The sequence below is a fragment of the Phacochoerus africanus genome, chromosome 9 (assembly GCF_016906955.1).
Source record: "Phacochoerus africanus isolate WHEZ1 chromosome 9, ROS_Pafr_v1, whole genome shotgun sequence".
Lineage (NCBI taxonomy): Eukaryota > Metazoa > Chordata > Mammalia > Artiodactyla > Suidae > Phacochoerus > Phacochoerus africanus.
In genome coordinates this window covers 55,938,449-55,959,717 of record NC_062552.1, presented here as the reverse complement: position 1 = coordinate 55,959,717, position 21,269 = coordinate 55,938,449, and the positions used below count along the sequence as shown (strand labels likewise).

General features: G+C 38.8%; 1 protein-coding gene across 1 annotated transcript in view; it reads right to left on the bottom strand.

Annotated features, from left to right (window-relative positions):
• Positions 1–21,269, bottom strand: part of FANCI (FA complementation group I) — a 79,447-nt gene that overhangs the window by 31,851 nt on the left and 26,327 nt on the right. The window contains exons 13-16 of the mRNA XM_047797166.1: positions 18,562–18,742; positions 16,597–16,684; positions 1,119–1,249; positions 330–400 (exon numbers count right to left, since the gene is read on the bottom strand). Of these exons, the coding sequence (XP_047653122.1) occupies positions 330–400; positions 1,119–1,249; positions 16,597–16,684; positions 18,562–18,742 (471 nt within the window). The remainder of the gene's footprint in view (positions 1–329; positions 401–1,118; positions 1,250–16,596; positions 16,685–18,561; positions 18,743–21,269) is intronic.

Below are 21,269 nucleotides of genomic sequence, written 5' to 3'. Positions count from 1 at the left end.
ATAATGTACAGCCTTGGCCTATTAGATATGCTTTTGCATAAGGACTAACAAAAAACTGTCAGTTCTAGAATAGAGATAAGGCATATGGCTATCTACTAGTTGGGAGTGTATTATAACAGGTGATATTAATCTGCTATCTTACCCTTAAAGTAACAAATGAGTCTCACATATTACTCATCTCATAATATCTTTAGGAGATGATCAACTCTAGCTTAGGTTAGGAATTTGGATGGCTGCTGTGAACAGGTTGTACTAGAGACGAAAATGGAGAGGACTTGAAATGTTATTAGAAAGCATCACTTCCTAGGGTCTCATGAGGTGCTACATACCTGGCAAACATAGATTTCCGAAGGACAAGTATCAAGGAGTCTCTCATTGACATGCTGACCTTGAGAAGGGGCTGAAAGGAAGAATCAGTAGGTAAAGAGAACAATTTATTAGCCTTAGCCCATTACCACTGGCTTATATATCAAAGTTTGGCTCTGTTTTAAAAACATGTTGCAATGTTTATTACACTTAATAGTAATAAGGACAACCTTATACTTTGAAATGCTGAACTGTAGCTAGTCGTGAATACTTTTCAATCTACTGTCCTCAATTAACAATTTTCTGGAGTTCCCGTCGTGGCGCAGTGGAAATGAATCTGACTAGGAACCATAGGTTGAGGGTTCGATCCCTGGCCTCACTCAGTGGGTTAAGGATCTGGCGTAGCCATGAGCTGTGCTGTAGGTCGCTGTGCTGAAGCTCGGATCTAGCATTGCTGTGGCTGTGGTGTAGGCTGGCAGCTACAGCTCCAATTCGATCCCTAGCCTGGGAACCTCCACATGCCGTGGGTGCGACCCTAAAAAACAAACAAACAAAAAAATTTCTAAGAGCCTTTCAATTACTTCACTAACTTTGGTTCACTGAAATGAACCAAATGAGAGAGAATAATAATACTATGAAGGGGGGTAAACTTGGAACACAGGGTCTAGCTCAGTGCTCCCGCCCTTTTAATTCAGTTTTGTGTTTTACAGTGAAGGGAAACAGATATCATGTTTATGAAGAAACACATTGGACTTCCACTAGACAGTTCCACTTCTGCTGTGGCAAAGCTCCTTAGGTGTCAGAAGACCTACCTGCACTGCCTTCAGCAGCCCCTGTACAGTCTGAAGGGGCAGGAAGGACAGATAGTCAAAAGTTTCTGTGATTTTAGAAGAACAACTCTGAAGAACTAAGGGTGAATGCACGATGATATCTGAAAGCAGGTCTGAAAAACAAAATCTAGAATCAGTTGCCTCAAATAACTAAGGGTTTCAAGTAAAAGTAACATAAATATGGGGAAAGAAATAGTAAAAATTTTTTGTTTCCTTTCTCAAATAATTCAAGTACACTGCAATACAGATTTTTACTGATCCTAATACTTTTAAGGTCAATGAAATTTTAGTGATACTTTAAAATTTCTTCCAGCAATAGTACAGGACTACAAAAATTAAAGTCTAAAAGAAAAGAAGAAACCTATTATACTGCCTGAACAAGCAGCACACACTCTCTTATTTCCAAGTTGAAATAAATCAATGCTTTTTTATGAATTTTTACTATGTGCAAACATAATATGGTCCTACAAGGAATATATAAAAGTGAAAAACATGGTCTCTCTTCCTTCAAGAATATTAATTTAGTTGGAAGTCAAGAAAAAAATATTTTAAAAGAATGAAAGAATAATATAAGGATATCAAATATCTAATAATTCCAAACATAGTTTATTATCTAGCAAAAGGTAAAGAGTTTAAAAAAAGGAGTTCAAAAGAAGAGATCATTGTGAGTTGCTTTAGGAGAGCAAAGAGAAGGAACTTCAGCTGGATTCTACAACATGGGTAACATTTAGATGCACGAAGAACTGGAAAGGACTACCACCTGGAAAGGGAAGAGTATGAGTAAGAGAACAGGAAAGATGAGTGTAAGGCATTTTCAGAGGGTGGTGGGAACTCAGTGGACATAGGGGGAAGGATTCAGGAAAGTAAATTACGGAAGCTAATGTTGGAAAGGTGGGTTGGATCAAATCGTCAAGGACTTTAAATACCAAGATAAAGAGCTGATAATTTACAAAAGAAGGTATTGGTGATTTCTGAGTGACCGAGTTATTTCAGCAATACTGATCTGGTAGCAAATGAATTGCTACAGAGAGAAAAGAAAGCAGGGAAACCAGTTCGGAAGCTGTGGCAGTAGTCTACATGCAAGGTTACAGGCAATGGGTGTGTGTGGGAGGAGGGTATAAAAAAGACAACATTATGAGGGGGGAAAAAGATGACACTTAGGTACCAAGTGCATTTTAGAATATTAGAAGGAATTTCAGGCTCTGGGACTCCGAGATTGCATTTCAGATAACAGAAATAGGGACAATGAAAAGGGGAATTTGTTTTTTTTTTCTTTTTTTTTTTTTGTCTTTTTGCTATTTCTTGGGCCGCTCCCACGGCATATGGAGGTTCCCAGGCTAGGGGTCCAATCGGAGCTGTAGCCACTAGCCTACGCCAGAGCCACAGCAACTCGGGATCCGAGCCGCGTCTGCAACCTACACCATAGCTCACGGCAACGCCGGATCGTTAACCCACTGAGCAAGGGCAGGGACCGAACCCGCAACCTCATGGTTCCTAGTCGGATTCGTTAACCACTGCGCCACGACGGGAACTCCGGAAAGGGGAATTTGTTTAAAGGAAACTATACTACATTTGAAATAAAAGGAAAGAAAGGAAAACTAAATGGAAATAATCATTTAGCAGGAATGAAAGAATTGAAACTAAGGAAAGAGGAGAGTCTTGACATAAAGATTTGGGAGCCATGCCCACAAAAGCCCACGAAAATAACTGAAATCGTGAGAACAGGTATGATATCTACAAGTAAAAACCATAAAAAGAGGAACAGACACTTTTTATGGAGTAACAGTGACCAGATTTATCTTCCCACTTTAAACATCTATAAGCCAAAGTATATGAAACAATACTTTTTAGGCACTAGACAAAAGCACTACAGACAATGATCCCTGAGGAAAGGAAAATAAATGAGGAGTCTTATAACTGGCCCATTTTACCACCCAGAGAGTTTCTAGGCAGCATCACAGAGAGGGGAAACTCAGAATCCAGTAGTCTTCCTGAGCCAAAGGGACAGAGGTGAGAATTCAGGAAAGCCAAGGCAGCGAGAATTCACAGGACAGAGCGCTGTATGGAAAGCATGCTGGAGATGTACAAGGAGCTACCCTTGTATGTCAGCTGCGTGCTTGTCAGTGCATGTATGTGAGAAAACTACCTGAAGCCAAGGGAAGAATCGCTGTCAAGGAGCAGGCAAATCCATTCTCAGAGGTCACAGAGGACAGGAAATAATCCACATTTACAACAACCACAGTGGAGACACCTCATAATATACAAGGATGAATACTCAGAAAGGCACTGCTTTAGTTGTAGAACCAAATTAGCCCTAGATTAAAGGTTGTCTGGTCTTACCTAATACAACACAAACACAATCATCAAAAGGGTTAAATGCTTTCAAAAAAGAAAAAAAAGTTTTGTTTTTTTTTTTTTGGTCTTTTTAGGGCTGCACCTGAGGTATATGGGCATATAGAAATTCCCAGACTATGGGCTGAATTGTAGCTGTAGCCACTGGCCTACACCACAGCCACAGCAACATGGGATCCAAGCCTGTCTGCAACCTATACCACACCAGATCCTTTAACCCACTGAGCAAGGCCAGGGATCAAGCCTGTGTCCTCATGGATACTACTCGGGTTCATTACCACTGAGCTGCAATGGAACTCCCCCCAAAATTTAAAGCTCAAGAATATTTGAAGAAAAAAAAATCCAGGAGTTCCCGTCGTGGCTCAGTGGTTAAATAATCCAACGAGGAACCATGAGGTTTCGGCTTTGATCCCTGGCCTTGCTCAGTGGGTTAAGGATTTGGGGTTGCCGTGAGCTGTGGTGTAGGTCACAGACGTGGCTGGGATCCTGCATTGCTGTGGCTCTGGCATAGGTTGGCGGCTACAGCCCCAAATGGACCCCTAGCCTGGGAACCTCCATATGCCTCGGGCACGGCCCTATAGAAAAGACAAAAAAAAAAATCCAGCAAACCAACAATGTGATATTCAGTGTCTGCCACCCTATCAAAAATTATTAATGATGCAAAGAAGCAGGAAAACACAACTCAAGATGAAGAGGAAGTACACCAATAAAAACAGATCGGGGAGTTCCCATCGTGGCGCAGTGGTTAACGAATCCAACTAGGAACCATGAGGTTGCGGGTTCGGTCCCTGCCCTTGCTCAGTGGGTTAACGATCCAGTGTTGCCGTGAGCTGTGGTGTAGGTTGCAGACGCGGCTCAGATCCTGTGTTGCTGTGGCTCTGGTGTAGGCCAGTGGCTACAGCTCCGATTTGACCCCTAGCCTGGGAACCTCCATATGCCTCGGGAGCGGCCCAAGAAATAACTAAAAAGACAAAAAAAAAAAAAAACAGATCGGAAATGACACAAGTGATAGAATTAGTAGAGAAGGACATTAAAAGAACCAAAATAAATACATGTCATGTTCAAGAAGGTCAGGGAGGCATGATAACAAGAGGGAGGGAAGATATGAAAGACAAATCAAACGTCTAAAAATGAAATTTTATTGGATGAGATCAAAAGCAGAAGATCTGGGAATCTGCATTTACAGCAATACAAACTAAGATAAAACACAGAGTAAAAAAGATGAAAAAGAGGTCATCTGTGAACTGCAAGACAACTTAAGGCTACTTAACATATGTGTAAGCAGAGTCCCAGAAGCCTCTGCATGTGTGAGAGAGAAAGTAACCCATAGGTAACCCATGTTAACTATAAAGGTAAGGTTGAAGATGACATAAAACAAATTTAAGAAAAAATACCTTAAGAATTTTCAAACTTGATGAAAACCGTAACTTAACAGATCCAAGAAGGCTGACAAACCCCAACCACAAGAAGCACGAAGAAACTACCCTAAAGCACATAATCAAATTGCATAAAACCACTGAAAAAGAGAAAATCTAAAAAGAAAAAACATATAAAGGAGCCAAGATGAGAGTGAAAGCAGCCTTTTCACTGGAAATGATGAAAGTCCAAAGACGGTTGAGCAATCTTAAAATCTTCAAAGTACTAAAAGAAAAAAAATGTTAATCCAGAATTCTATGCCCAGTGAAAACGTCTTCTAAAAAGTAACATGAGGAGTGGCTGTGTGGCACTGTGGATTAAGGTTCCAGTGTTGTCACTATAGCAAGTTGGGTCACAGCTCTGGTGCAGATTCAGTCCCTGGCCAGGAAACGTCTACATGTCATGGGTGCAACCAAAAAAAAAAAAAAAAAAAGGCAAAATAAAATTGTATATTACTTATAACTATAAAGACATAAATAGTTAAAACTAAAAAGATGCAAAAAATATACCATGTTAATACTGATCAAAACAAAGCTGAAGAAGTTATATTAATATCAAAGTAGACTTCAGAGTAAAGAATATTACCAAGAACGAAAAGGTCATTTCATAACAATTAGTGGATCCATTAACCAAGAGACATTACAATCCTAAATGGATGCCCCAGTAACAGTTTTAAAATACCTGAAGCAAAACCTGATAGAACTGAAAGAAACAGACATTTCTATAAATATGAAGTCAGAGATTTCGACACTCCTCTCTTTCTTTTTTTAACTTTATTATAGTTGATTTACAATGTTGTGTTAATTTCTGTTGTACAGCAAAGTGACTCACTTATACATATATATTCTTTCTCATATTCTTTTCCTTTATGGCTTATCGCAGGATATTGAACACAGTTCTCTGTCAACACTCCTTTCTTAATAGTTAACAGAATAATTAGAAAATCAGCAAGAATATGGAAGACTTGAATAATCTGACTTCAGTGCTATAGAAAACTACCTAACAACAGAACACATATTATTTTCAATAACATGTAGAGTATTTATCAAAATGGACCATATTCTAAGAATAAAATAAGTTCCAACAAATTTTTAAAACGTCACATCATATAAAGTATGTTTTAAAGTAACAAATAAAAATCAATAACAGGAAATCTGGAAAATCCAAATCCTTGAAAACTAAACAAAACACTTCTAAATAATGCACAGGTTATAGAAGTTGAGTGACTGGATGGAATAAAAATAAAATTTATGGGATGCAGCTAAAGCAATGTTTAGAGGGAAATTTACAGTTTAATGCTTGTATTGAAAAGAAAAAAAGGCCTCAAATTAACGACATAAGCTTTTAACCCAAGAAAGCACAGATTAAACCCAAAGTAAGCAGCAGAAAGGAAACAAAAAAGAGCACAAATTGGTAAAACTGAAAACAGGAAAAAGCAGAGAAATTTTATGAAACCAAAAACTGATTCTTGGAGAAAATCAATAAAACTGATAAATCTCTTGTTAGACTCATCAGGAAAAAGAGAGAAGATGCAAATAACGACTTTCAGCAGTAAGAAAGGGAACATAAATAGAGATCCTGGAGACATAAAAAGGAATATTCTGAACAACTTCATCATAATAAATTTGCTAAGATGAAATGGTCAAATTCCTTGAAAGACATAAATTACCAAAGTTCACTCAGAAGATTTAGGTAACCTGAATAGCCCAACTTCTATTAAAAGAATGGAATTTGTAGCCAAAACTCTTCACACAAACAAAAGGAACCTTCATTCATCAGGAAGGAAAAAATAGCAATACGAATTATCTAGGTAAATATAATAGACCAGAAGTTGGCACATTTTCTTCTAACAAAGGCCATACAATAACTTTTTAGGCGTAAGGGGCCATGTGGTATGTGTCACAACTCAACTCTGCTGGTACAGTGTATGTATAAGCAAGATAGACAACACATGAACAATTGAGCATGGCTGCATTCCAATAATACTGTATTTTATGAACTCTGAAAACTAACATTTTCATGTATCAATTCTTTTGATTTTTTTCCAACCACTTAAAAGAGCAAGATAAACCCAAAGCAAGCAAAAGAAAGGAAGTAATAAAAAGCAGAATCTGGTGAACTTGAAAACAAAAAGCAACTGAGAAAATTCAAACTAAAATCTTACTTCTGGAAAATTAGGAAAATCGACAAGCTCCTAAGCCAGATTGAAAAAGAAAAAAGACAAATTACTGATATGAGGAATGTCTAGATTTACAGATGATATGATTTCTATGTAGAAAATCCTAATGAATTGCCAAAAAGCTACTACAACTAGTAAGTGGGCTTAGTATGGCTGCAGAATATAAGGTCAATATTAAAAATGCAGCTATTTCTACATGGTAGCAAATAATCAGAAACTGAATTTTTTTAAAATGCCACTTATAACTGTGTCTAAAAAAATGAATTACTTAGAGCTAAACTGACAAAAGATATGCAAGTTCCATACACTGAAAACTACAAAACACTGCTGAAACTGAAGACAGATCTAAATAAAAGGAGAGATATGTTGTGTTCATCAGTTAGAAGGCTCAATATTGTTAAGATGCCAGTTCTCTCCCAAATCAATTCATAGATGTGAGGCAATCTCCACGAAAACTTGAGCAGACGTTTTAAAAAACTTACTGATTAGAAAATTTATTTGGAAATGCAAAAAAGACCTAGAATAGATAAAACCATTTTGAAAACGAACAAAGTTAAAGAATTTTTACAATATTTTAAGTCTCAATACAAAGCTACAGTAATCAAGACACGAAGAGACACGCAGCTCATTGGAACAGAAGACATTCTTAAAATAAATCCACATTGAGCTCCTGCCATGGCGCAGCAAAAACAAATCCGACTAGGAACCATGTGCTGGTTCAATCCCTGGCCTCGTTCAGCGGGTTAAGGATCCACTGTTACCACAAGCTGTGGTGTACCCTGCAGACATAGCTCAGATCCTGCGTTTCTGTGGCTGTGGCATAGGCCGACAGCTATAGCTCCGATTAGACCCCTAGCCTGGGAACCTCCCTATGCCGTGGGTGCAGCCCTAAGAAAAAGCAAAAAAATAAAATAAAATAGACCCACACACATATGGTTAGTGGTTTCAGTAACAATGCCATGGTACTCAATGAAGAAAAGGTAATCATCATAAAATTGTGCTAAACCAACCAGCTAGCCATAAGCAAAAAAATGAACCCTGTTACCTCACACCATATACAAAATTTACCAAAAACGTGTCACAGATCTAAGCATAGGAACTGAAACCGTAAAGCTTCTAGTAGAAAACATAGGAGAAAATTGTAGTGATCCTGGGTTTGGCAAAGGTTTTAATACATGACATAAAAAGCAAGAACTATACAAAGAAACTGATGAACCGTTAACAGATGAATTAAAAATATTTGCTCTTGGGAGTTCCTTGGTGGCTTAGGGATTAAGGATCTGGCATTGTCACTGCTGTGGCTCGGTTACTACTGTGGGACAGGTTTGATCCCTGGCCTAGGAACTTCCACATGCAGGTGCAGCAAGAAAGAAATTTATTTTACTCTTCATATGACACTGCTACAAAAATTAAAGTCAAACCACAGACAGGGGAAGAAACAAAGAAAGAGCAGTCAAGAAACAAGTGATGCAGGGCGGAGACAAGATTAAGATGGTAGAGGAGGAGGACTGGAGTGTACCTTCTCTCATAAAAGCAACACAATTACATCCAAGTGCTGAACAACCTTCAACCAAACAGATATCCTACAACCAGGAAAGATATCTTACTCGGGAAGACAAAAAGAAGGCTGCATCAAGACGGTAGGAGGGGAGTTCCCTTTGTGGCTCAGCAGCTAAGCAACCTGACTAGGATCCCTGGGGATGCAGGTTCGATTCCTGGCCTTGCTCAGTAGGTTAAGGATCTGGTGTTGTCGTGAGCTGTGGTGTAGGTTGCAGACACGGCTCAGATCCCAAGTTGCTGTGGCTGTGGTGTAGGCTGGTGGCTACAATTCCAATTGGACCCCTAGCCTGGGAACCTCCATATGCCATGGGTGTGGCCCTAGAAAAGGCAGAAAAAAAGCGACGGTAGGAGGGACATGTACTCCAATATTCACTGCAGCACTCTATGCAATAGCCAAGACACAGAAGCAACCTAAATGTCCATTGACAGAGGAGTGGATAAAGAAGATGTGGTACATATATTCGACAGAATATTACCCAGCCATAAAAAGGAATGAAATAATGGCATTTGCAGCAACATGGATGGACCTAGAAATTACCATGCTAAGTGAAGTTAGATGGTGAGACACAAACATCATATGCTATCACTTGTATGTGGAACACAACAAACCTATTTGAAGAACAGAAACTGACTTACAGACTTTGAAAAACTTATGGTTTCCCAGGGAGACATGTTGAGGGGTGGAGGGATGGGAATGTTGTAAAATTGGGATGTGATGATGGTTGTACAACTACAAACATAATAAAATTCACTGAGCTAAAAAAAAAAAAAAGACAGTTGGAGGAATGATTATATGATATAAGCAACCCCATACCCATAGGGTGGGCAGGCCACAGACTGGAAAGTAACTATATCACAGAGGCTCAACCTCAGGAGTGAGAGTTCCAAGGTCCATGTCCAGTGCCCACGCCTGGGGATCTGGCACTGGGAAGAAGGAACCCCTAGAGCATTTGGTGTTGAGGGCCAGAGGGGCTTGTGCACAGGACCTCCATGGGACTGGGGAACAAAGAGACCCCATTCTTGAAAGGTGCACACAGGCTTTCATGGGCACTGGGTCCCAGGGCAAATCAGAGATTCCACAGGGATCTGGTTCAGATCTGACTGCAGTTCTTGGAGAATCCCTGGGAAAACGGGGTGACTGTGGTTCACTGTGGGGAAGGACACTGGAAGCAAAGGTCTCTGGAATAATCATCAGTGTGAGCTCCTCTAGAGATGACCACTTTGGAAAAACATGGCCCCACCCACCAGGACTGAAAAGCCCCAGGTGGGAACAAACCAGGTGGGAACACAACCCCACCCATCAGCAAACAGGCTGCCTGAAGACCCCAAGGCACACAGCCCTCTAATCTCACCCAGAGACAAAGCCCCACCCACCAGAGGGATAAGAATCCAGTGGGCAGGACCAGTCCCTCCTGTCAGGAAGCCTATAGCAAGCCCCTGTACCAACTTCAGTCACAAGGGGGACAGACATCAGAAGCAAGAGAGGCTACAACCCTATTGTCTGCAAAAAGGAGACCACAGCAAAAATCTATACAAAATGAAAAGGCAGAAAATTATGACTCAGATAAGGGAGCAAGAAAAAAAAAAAAAACAGAAAAATAGCTAAGTGGCCTGAAGACATTAGACTGATGATAGTAAAGATAATTCAAGATCATGGAAACCAACTGGAAGCAAAGGCTGAGCAAGAAACACTGAGAAAAGACTAAGCAAGCAGAGATACAAAAGGCTGAGCAAGAAACACTGAGCAAAGATTAAGCAAGCAGAGATGCAAAACACAATAACTGAAATAAAAAATTCATTAAAAGGAACCAATAGCAGAATAGAGGAGGCAGATTAACAAATAAGCAAGGTGCAAGACAGACTGGTGGAAATCACTGACGTGGAACAGAAGAGAGAAAAAAAGACTGCAAAGAAATGAAGACAGGAGAACTCTGGGACAACTTTTATTTTTATTTATTTATTTTTTTTTTAGGGCTGCACTAGACGCATGTGGAGGTTCCCAGGCTAGGGGTCTAATCGGAGCTACAGCTGCCAGCCTACACCAAAGCCACAGCAACGTGGGATCCGAGCCACGTGTGTGACCTACGCCACACAACTCATGGCAATGCTGGATCCTTAACCTACTGAGCAAGGCCAGGGAACGAACCCACAACCTCATGGTTCCTAGTCGGATTCGTTTCTGCTGAGACACGACAGGAACTTCTGGGACAACTTTTAGATGCACCAATATCCGTATTATAGGGGTGCCAGAAGGAGAAGAAAGAGAAAGGGCCAGAGAAAATATTTTAAGAGGTAACAGCCAAAAACTTCCCTATTATGGGAAAGGAATCACTCACTCAAATCCAGGAAGCACAACGAGCACCATATAAAATAAACCCAAAGAGAAACACCCCAAAACACATATTAATCAAACTGACCAAAATTAAAGACAAAGAGAAAAAAATTGCAAAAAATACAAACACGTGGAGACAAAACAACATGCTACTAAACAACCAATGCATCACTGAAGAAATCAGAGAAGAAATTAAAAATTACCTAGAAGCAAATGACAACAAAGACACAATAATCCAAAACCTATGGAATGCAGCAAAAACAGTTCTAAGAGGGAAGTTTACAGGAATACAAGGCTACCTCAGGAAACTAGAAAAAGCTCAGATAAACAACCTAACTTTATACCTAAAGCAACTAGAGAGAGAAGAGCCGAAAACTCAAAGTTAGTGGAAGAAATCATAAAGATTAGAGCAGCAATAAATGAAATAGAAATGAAGAAAACCATAGAAGAGATCAATGAAACTAAAATGTGGTTCTTTGAAAAGATCAACAAAATTGATAAACCCTTAGCCAGACCAATCAAGAAAAAAAGAAAGGACTCAAATCAATAAAATTAGAAATGAAAAAGAAGTTACAACAGCCATCACAGAAACACAAAGGATCATAAGAGACTACTACAAGTGACTACACGCCAATAAAATGGACAACCTAGAAGAAATGGAAACAGAAAAGATGAACAGAACAATCACAAGTTCTGAAACTGATTATAAAATTTCCAACAGGAGTTCCCATTGTGGCGTAGTGGAAACGAATCTGACTAGTATCCATGAGGATGTGGGTTTGATCCCTGGCCTCACTCAGTGGGTTGGGGATCTGGTGTTGCCATGAGCAGTGGTGTAGGTTGCGGACACAGCTCAGATCCCACACTGCTATGGCTGTGGTGTAGGCTGGCAACTGCAGCTCCAATTCGACCCCTAGTCTGTGAACCTCTATATGCCACGAGCGCAGCCTTAGAAAGCAAAAAACAAACAAAAAAAAAACCAACAAAAAACACAAACTTTCAACAAACAAAAGTCCAGGACCAAATGGTTTCACAGGCAAATTCTATCAAACATTTAAAGAAGAGCTAACAACCATCCTTCTGAAACGATTCCAAAAAATTGCAGAGGAAGGAACACTCCCAAACTCATTCAATGAGGCCACCAGCACCCTGATACCAAAACCAGACAAAGGCGCCACAAAAAAAAGAAAATCACAGGCCAATTTCACTGATGAACATAGATGCAAAAATCCTCAACAAAATACTAGCAAACCCCATCCAACAATACATTAAAAGGATTGTACATCAGGATCAAGTGGGATTTATCCCAGGGATGCAAGGGTTCTTCAATATCCACAAATCCATCAGTGTGATACACCACATTAACAAACTGAAGAATAAAAACCATATGATCCTCTCAATAGATGCAGAAAAAGCCTTTGGCAAAATCCAACACCCATTTCTGATAAAAACCCTTCAGAAAATGGGCATAGAGGGAACCTACCTCAACATAATAAAGGCTATACATGACAAACCCACAGCTAACATCATTCTCAATGGTGAAAAGCTGAAAGAATTCCTGCCGAGATCAGGGATAAGACAAGGATGTCCACTTTCACTACTATTCAATATAGTTTTGGAAGTCCTAGTCACAGCAATCAGAGAAGAAAAAGAAATAAAAAGAATCCAAATTGGAAAGAAAGAAGTAAAACTATCACTGTCTGCAGATGACATGATCTATACCTAGAAAATCCTAAAGATGCTACCAGAAAACTGTTAGAGCTCATCAACGAATTTGGTAAAGTTGCAGGATACAAAATTAATACACAGAAAGGCACTGCATTTCTAGATACTAACAACAAAAGATCAGAAAGAGAAATTAGGGAAACGATCCCATTTACCATCACATCAAAAAGAATAAAACACCTAGGAATACACCTACCTAAAGAGACAAAAGACCTGTACTCTGAAAACTGTAAGACGCTGATGAACAAAATCAAAGATGCCACAAACAGATGGAAAGACATAACCATGCTCTTGGGTTGGAAGAATCAACATTGTCAAAATGACTATACCACCCAAGGCAATCTACAGATTCAATGCAATCCCTATCAAATTACCAAGAACATTGTTGGGTCCAGAACCAGAAGAAAAAAATTTTTTTTTGTCTTTTTGACATTTCTTGGGCTGCTCTTGCGGCATATGAAGGTTCCCAGGTCAGGGGTCGAATCAGAGCTGTAGTCACCGGCCTACGCCAGAGCCACAGCAACACAGGATCCGAGCCGCATCTGCAACCTACACCACAGCTCACGGCAATGCCAGATCCTTAACCCACTGAGCAAGGGCAGGGATCAAACCCACAACCTCATCATGGTTCCTAGTCGGATTCGTTAACCACTGTGCCACGATGGGAACTCCAGAACCAGAAGAAAATATTTTAAAGTTTGTTTGTAAGCACAGAAGACCCAGTATAGCCAAAGCCATCTGGAGAAAGAAAAATGGAGCTGGAGGAATCAGGTTCCCTGACTTTAGACTACACTACAAAGCTGGTCATCAAAACAGTATGGCACTGGCACAAAGAGAGAAACGTAGATCAGTGGAACAGGATAGAGAGCCCAGGATTAAACCCACATACCTACAGTCAACTAATCTATGACAAAGGAGGCAAGAAAATACGATGGAGAAGAGACAGCCCCTTAAATAAGTGATGCTGGGAAAACTGGACAGCTACATGTAAAAGAATGAAATGAGAACATTCCTAACACCAGACACAAAAATAAACTCAAAATGGATTAAAGACCTAGATATAAGACCAGACACTATAAAACTCTTAGAGGAAAACACAGGCTGAACACTGACATAAACCACAGCAATTATCCTCTCAGATCCACAGCATTACTCCTAGAGTAATGACAATAAATACAAATGGGATCTAATTAAACTTAAAAGTTTCTGCACAGCAAAGGAAACCCAAAACAAAACGAAAAGACAATCCACAGAATGGAAGAAAATATTTGCAAATGAAGTGAATGACAAGGGATTAATCTCCAAAATTTATAAACACCTTCTGTAGCTCAATACCAAAAAATACAAACAACCCCATCAGAAAATGGGCAGATCTAAACAGTTCTCTAAAGAAGACATACAGACGGCCAAAAAACACATGAAAAAATGTTCAACATCACTAATTATTAGAGAAATGCAAATCATAACTACTGTGAGGTACCACCTTACACCAGCCAGAATGGCCATCATCAAAAAATCTATACACAAAAAGTGCTGGAAAAAAATCCTCTTACACTGTTGGAGGGAATGTAAATTGGTGCAACCACTATGGAAACCAGTATGGAGATTCTTCAAAAAACTAAAAATGGAATTACCATTTGATCCACCACTCCCACTCCTGGGCATCGATCCAGAGAAAACCATGACTCAAAAATGTACACGTACCCCAGTGTTCATTGCAGCACTGTATACAATAGCCAAGATGTGGAAGCAACCTAAATGTCAGTTGACCAAGATGTGGAAGCAACCTAAATGTCAGTTGACCGAGGAGTGGAGTAAGAATATGTCATACATATATACTCAATGGAATATTACTCGGCCATAAAAAGGAATGAAATAATGACGTTTGTAGCAATATGGATGGAGCTAGAAATTATCGTGCTAAGTCAAGTTAAGAGGCACAAACATCATATGCTATCATTTATATGTGGAGTCTAAAAAAGGATACAACGAACTTCTTTGCAGAAGAGAAAATGACTCATTGACTTTGAAAAAGTTATGGTTACCAAAAGAGACAGGTTGGGGTGGGGGGAGGGATAGGCTGGGGGTTCGGGATGGAAATGCTATAAAATTGAGTTGTGATGGTCATTGTACAACTATAAATATAATAAAACTTATTGAGTTAAAAAAAAAAACCCACGGATTGGGAGAAAACATTTACAAAACATTTATCTGACAAAGAACCTGTATTTAGAATATATAAATAAGCCATACAACTCAATAATGAAAAGGCAAACAACTCAATTTTTAAAAACGGACAAAAGATTTGAGCGGACATTTAAAAAAGATGATATTCAAATGATAGTTGTCATTTGTATATCACTTGCATTCACTCAGAGGCCTCTCTCCACAGGCCCAGGCTATAACCCACCAGTACGTTTGCCAACTCAGCTTGAACAATCACCCCCTGCTTCTTCCCTTTTACTTGCCCAAAGTGTGGAGAGACAAGGGATCTGGGCAGCTTGAGCCTCTTCCCACAAAGGGATCTGATTTCCCCCATACTCACTTTTCTTCTTCCCCTCAGTGACGCCATTACTAAGAAATAAATCAACTGTCATATCCATGCCCCCTGCCCCCCTAAAAAAAGAGTTTGTCAACTACAAACACTGCTGATAGGAATATAAAGTGGTACAACCACTTTGGAAACTAGTCTAGCAGTTTCTTAAACTATTAAACATACACCTACCATATGGGGTACCCATTCTATGACACTGTGTTTCTATATAGAAATGAAAGCATATGTCTTCGGAAAGACTTACACATCCATGTTTACAGCAGCTTTATTCATGATAGCCCCAAACTAGAAACAATCTAAAGACCTATTCACAGGTGAGTGGACAAATAAATTGTGGTTATATTCATTATTAGGAAGTTTTAGTAACAATAAAAAGAAGTCAACTGCTGATACATGTGATGCTCACTGAAAAATCTCAAAAGAATTATGCCAAGTGAAAGAACCCAGAACACCACAACCAAAAAGGGAGTGCATACAGTAGGATTCCATTTATATAAAATTTTTAAGATGGCATTTAATTCATACTGACAGAAAGCAAACCACACTAGAGATGAGGTGAGGAGGGAGAGAAGATGGAGAGCAAACTAAAGAGGCATCAGGAAAACATTCATTTTGACTGTGGGGACGGTTCCCGTTTCACAGGTGCATACATGTGAAAGCCACCAAACTTTCGTACTTTAAATATGTGGACATAACTGTACTTCAATTATATGTCCATTAAGCTGTAAAGAAAGAAAAAAGTAGAATAAAATGTCAGCTACAGAGCTTTGAAGAACCCTGATATTTAAGGGTAGAAGAGAGAAAAGGAAAAAGAAAAACTGGTCACAAGCATAAGATGTAAACTATTACAGTTATCAGAGAATCTACCTAAGAAAGCGTCAGGGGAGTTGCAAACAGTGTAGAATGACAGAGAACCTAAGAATGCTGATGATCAAGTTAAGACCAGTGGATTGAGGCGTTAGGAGATACGTGTTAAAAGAGCAAAGAATTCAGCGGTCACCAAAGAAACCAGTACTGAAGTCAAAATATCAAGGGTCAAGAGAATGGGAGGTCCATTAGTGGGTGGCAGGAGGACAGCACTCACTTGAGAGGTATGAAAACAAAAAAGAGGGAATGTTGATGCGAGAGAAGTTTCACTCTTTACGCTTCATTCCTTCCTGATAACCAGACAATATAAATGCATTTATGTTTCACTGGCATCATAATCAGAGACTTTATAAAGCATCTTTTATAAAATTACTTTTAATATTATGTATTAATTTTTTTCCTAGGACCGAAAGCATTCTGACATTTAAATGAACATTCTCCTGACAAGCTGATCCACCTTTTCCAAATTCAATACCTAAGAAGCGACTGATCGGGGACGATGCTCTGGTAATAACCCTGTTCAGGACTTGCTCTAGAATTTCTTGTCTGATCATCTCATGGATCTAAAAAGAACAGAAGAACCAATAAAATATTCCTTGGTGAGTTTCAGCTTACAACTTTATCAATGCGTGTTAGGCAGCATGAAGAACAGTTTGAATATGGGTAAAACTGTGAAAACTTATTTCAAAGACAAATAATAGTGTGAATCATCTGGAAAACATCACTCAATTCTACCCTCATTCAGTGCTCAGACAATTCATTAGCAGGGCAAACTTTTATGAGCCTAAAAGAGGACCACATGAAACTACATATAAGGCCCAGCATCAAACAGAAATAATTCTACTTAGGTACCCATTACACGCCAACATCCATATTTGATAGTAAGCACAAATTTAATTTAAAATGTAAAAGCCTATGAAAATTCCTAAAAATCTATATTCACCAACCGCTTCTTCAGTTTCTAGAAGCAGAGGAGTTGCCTAAAAGACCTGAATTTTTACTTGAATTTTAGCTACATTTCTTACCTGAACATGATTACTCTGAGGTACAGACTAATTTCTTCCAGACCTCAGATTAATAATTAGATTATTAGTAAACTATATGTTCTACAGATACCCTGACAAAGCCAACATCTGTGTGAAATCAAGTGGAATCTTCTTAGTTTTAAAAAAGACTAATTTAGAAACAAAATCTATTAAAATCTCTTATTCTAAGAATGCTTCTAATTAGATTACTGTTAAGAAGAGGCATATGTATCTAACATACTTACAACACTTAAGGACATGGCGTTCACTTCACATTTCTGGATCAAAACATTAGTTCTTGTTGTGGCTCAGTGGTAACAAAACTAATATCCATAAGGGTTTGATCCTTGGCCCGCTTAGTGGGTTAAGGATCCAGCATTGCTGTGAGCTGTGGCATAGGTCACAGATATGGCTTGGATCCTGCATTGCTGTAGCTATGGTGAAGGCAGGCAGCTGCAGCTCCAATTCAACCCCTAGCCTGGGATCTTCCATATGCCATATGTGGGCCCCCCCCACCAAAAAAAAAAAAATCCACTAGATTTACATTTAAATTGGCCTCCAAATTTTCAGCAGACACTTTCGGTGTACAGATACACTGAACAACTGAATGTGAATAGAGAAATCACTAGTAAAGCAAATTTGTTTAGCTTCAGATATGATCTTTTTTTTTCACTTGAAATGATTTTTTAAAGCTATTTCAGAAATTAAGATTGAGATGACAGTTGTAATATGGTAATGAATTAAAACATTATAAATTCCCATTTTGGATTCTTCAAAAACAATGAATCCATAGCATGATTCTTCAAGCTTGATGTTCTACTGTGATCTAACAGATTATTTTTTGGGAGTTCCCCTCATGGTGCAGTGGAAACGAATCTGACCAGGAATCATGAGGTTAAGGGTTTGATCCTTGGTCTCGCTCAGTGGGTTAAGGATCCAGGACTGCCGTGAGCTGCGGTATAGGTCACAGATGCAGCTTGGATCTGGAGTTGCTGTGGCTGCAGAATAGGCCAGCAGCTACAGTTACGATTAGACCCCTAGCCTGGGAACCTCCATATGCCGCGGGTACAGCCCTAAAAAGACAAAAAATTAAAGATTATTTTTTATATAAGGGAATTAAACCCAGAAATAATTTCACTGCTTAGAGGAAGAAGAGAAAGCCATGAGGAAGCTAACTTATATTTAAACTTCTAAGAAATAGTCCCAAAGAACAGAAATTAGAGTAAATGGAAAATTGTTATAGTGAGAAAATAAGCATTCCATTAAACTGGGTGTATAACATTTCAATTACTACCCCAATCTCTGTTCTGGGAGACTACTACATTCTTAAACTGCCCTGTCTCCTAAACTCTCAGGTTAATGCCCTATTTGTAATTTAACAAAATTAGGAAATGGTTGCCAAACTAGAGTCTCACCTTGAAAGTTTCCAACAGGATACTGGCTCCCAGCTTACAGGCATGCTGGTTAGGCACTCTAGAAAGACCTGAGCTGGTGTCAATAGCTTTTCCATCAAGAATCTTCTTTGGGCCATAGGAGTCCATTAAAATGAAGCCGAGTTCCACCAGGCCCTGAGTAACATGATCCCAACTATGAACACTGCAAGAAAACAAAGTTTAATTAAGAAGAAAAACTTAGTAAGATACCTTCCCATTATAGACCTGACTTGGATAACCAACACTCCATATGAAGTTCTTCTCTTCATGTAGCCTTATCTGGCAAAATCCTGAATTCCTAGATGTACAGTCATAGGAATGGTAGGCAAGGAATCTCACTGAGAGAACCCTGAGGAAATCCAGAAACTATACAATAGCAAAAAACATTCAAAGAAACTGGAATATTTCAATGTGCTGAACATTAGAGAGTTTCAGACTAGAACTGCTGCTTCATCTATTCCCCTCCTGACACGAACAACACTCATATTATATATATGCTTTAAGTTTGCTTCCCTCTCTAGACTAAGATTCTCTGTGGTGGAGGGCACGTTGTAGTCATATTTTTACCTCTGTGGCCTAGCACAAAGCTGGCATAGAGTAAATATTTATAATAGGAATATTTATATATTCATTTTTAGAGTATAAACTGATGAATGAGTGGGTTTCAAAAGCATGAGCTAAAACTAGAAATAACCTTTTGTAAAGCAGTAGACTCGGTGATTTTATACCACTTAATGTTACCCACTACAGTAGAAATGGTATGTTCATAATAACCTTTATATCATTATATCTACCTATAAGTAACAACAAATTAAAATGCAACACTATAAAGAACGAAGGAGATTGTTGTAAATAGATTCTCATGACATTTTGAGAGATTTTAATAGTCACACTCTGGAGATCTGAGGTCAAGATTTAACAGACTGAGCACATGTGCCATACTTCCCACCCCAAATACCTACAAATGACAGAAAAGATACACACGCCTGTGTGTGTGTGTTTATATGTGTATATATACATGATAATGTGGAAAAATAAGGTGTTTTTGACTGACTAGAAATTAGGAAGAATCCTTAAAAAGTGCAAGGAATATAAGAATGAAAGAGGAAGCCCCAGAACACAGTGCAAAATGAAGGACTGCCTATAAAAGCAGATACCAAGGGCAGATATATTGTGAATTCCAAGGAACCCTGGGGAAATTTTTGTGGTGACGATTGGGACACCTCAGCATGAACAGTCTGGTACACAGCAGCCTTCTCTTTTTCTCCAAGACTCCCATGTACCTGCAGTTTATACCAAGAAGGCTCAACCATGAGGCTTCCCTGTGCACAGAGGAGCTTGGGCCTGAGAGGCAGAATGGCACTCTGAGAAGATGACAACGTGCTGGAGGATTAGGAAGGCCCCACACCCCGTGCCCTTTGTATATCCTACTGCTATCCTCAAACGACAGAGGTAGAATATGCTAAATAGATACGGCACTCAGCGACAAACTAATGGGAACACCACAAACCAATTAGGAGATAACCAATAAATACCAAATACAAGAAAATAATTCCACCATAAAAGCACCAAAGTTAAAGAGAACTAATCCCTAAGGGAAAAGATTAATGAAACAAACAGAAGATTTTGAAAATAAAGTCAAAGAATTAAGAAAAAATACTGTAGCATGAAACAAAAAATAAACTGCTATAAGAAAACTGAAACAAAAAACAATTTTATAAGTAAAAAAAATTCAACAGTTAGAGTGAAAAACTACAGATGGACATAAGAATAAAAGGGTCAGAGCTGAAGAAATAATTACTGAGAAAAGTTAAGAGATTTTTGTAGACCTTGACATAAAATGACATAAATACAAAAAGCAGAAATAAACTAAAAAATTACTTACATAAATTGTGCTAAATTTCAGAATGTCAAGGATAAAAAACAAAGTCTTAACTTTCCCATGAAGAAAATAACAGATTATCTAAAATAATACAAGAATCAGATAATCATCAGACTTTTCATCAGCAATTCTAGATGCAAAAAGACAATGAAAACTGATTACAAACATAGAATCTTTTTATTTTTTGCTTTTTAGGGCTGCATGGGCAGCATATGGAGGGTCCCAGGATAGGGGTTGAATTGGAGATACAGCTGCCAGCCTACACCACAGCTCACAGCAACGCCAGATCCCCGATCTACTGAGCAAGGCCAGGGATTGAACCCGCAGCCTCAGGGATACCAGTCAGATTCGTTTCCACTGCGCCACAACAGGAACTCCAACATAGAATCTTATACATGCTCCAACTATTATTGTTCAAGTGGAAGAACAAAAAACAAAGACATTTTCAGATATGCAAAGTTTACTATCTATAAACCCTATCAGAAAGAATTACTGCAAAAATCACATATATAAGGTATATTTCTAAGTGGAAAGTATGAGATTCAAAAGATAGATATAAGCATAGAAAACAGTAAAATTGCACAGTCTAAAGCAGTGTTTGTTAATAATAATCTTAACAGGAAGGAAGTGGAGAAAAAGTGTATGCTGTGTGCTAAGGTTCCCATCTTGGAGGGAAGACACAGTTACAGTGGGTTTGCTACAAATGTCTACCTAACAAGGAAGAGTGCAAACACAGTTGGTAAACAGAGGAGTAAGTATAACCTGGGAGTTGTATTGGTTCACAGGTGATTTTTTTCCCCTAGTATAT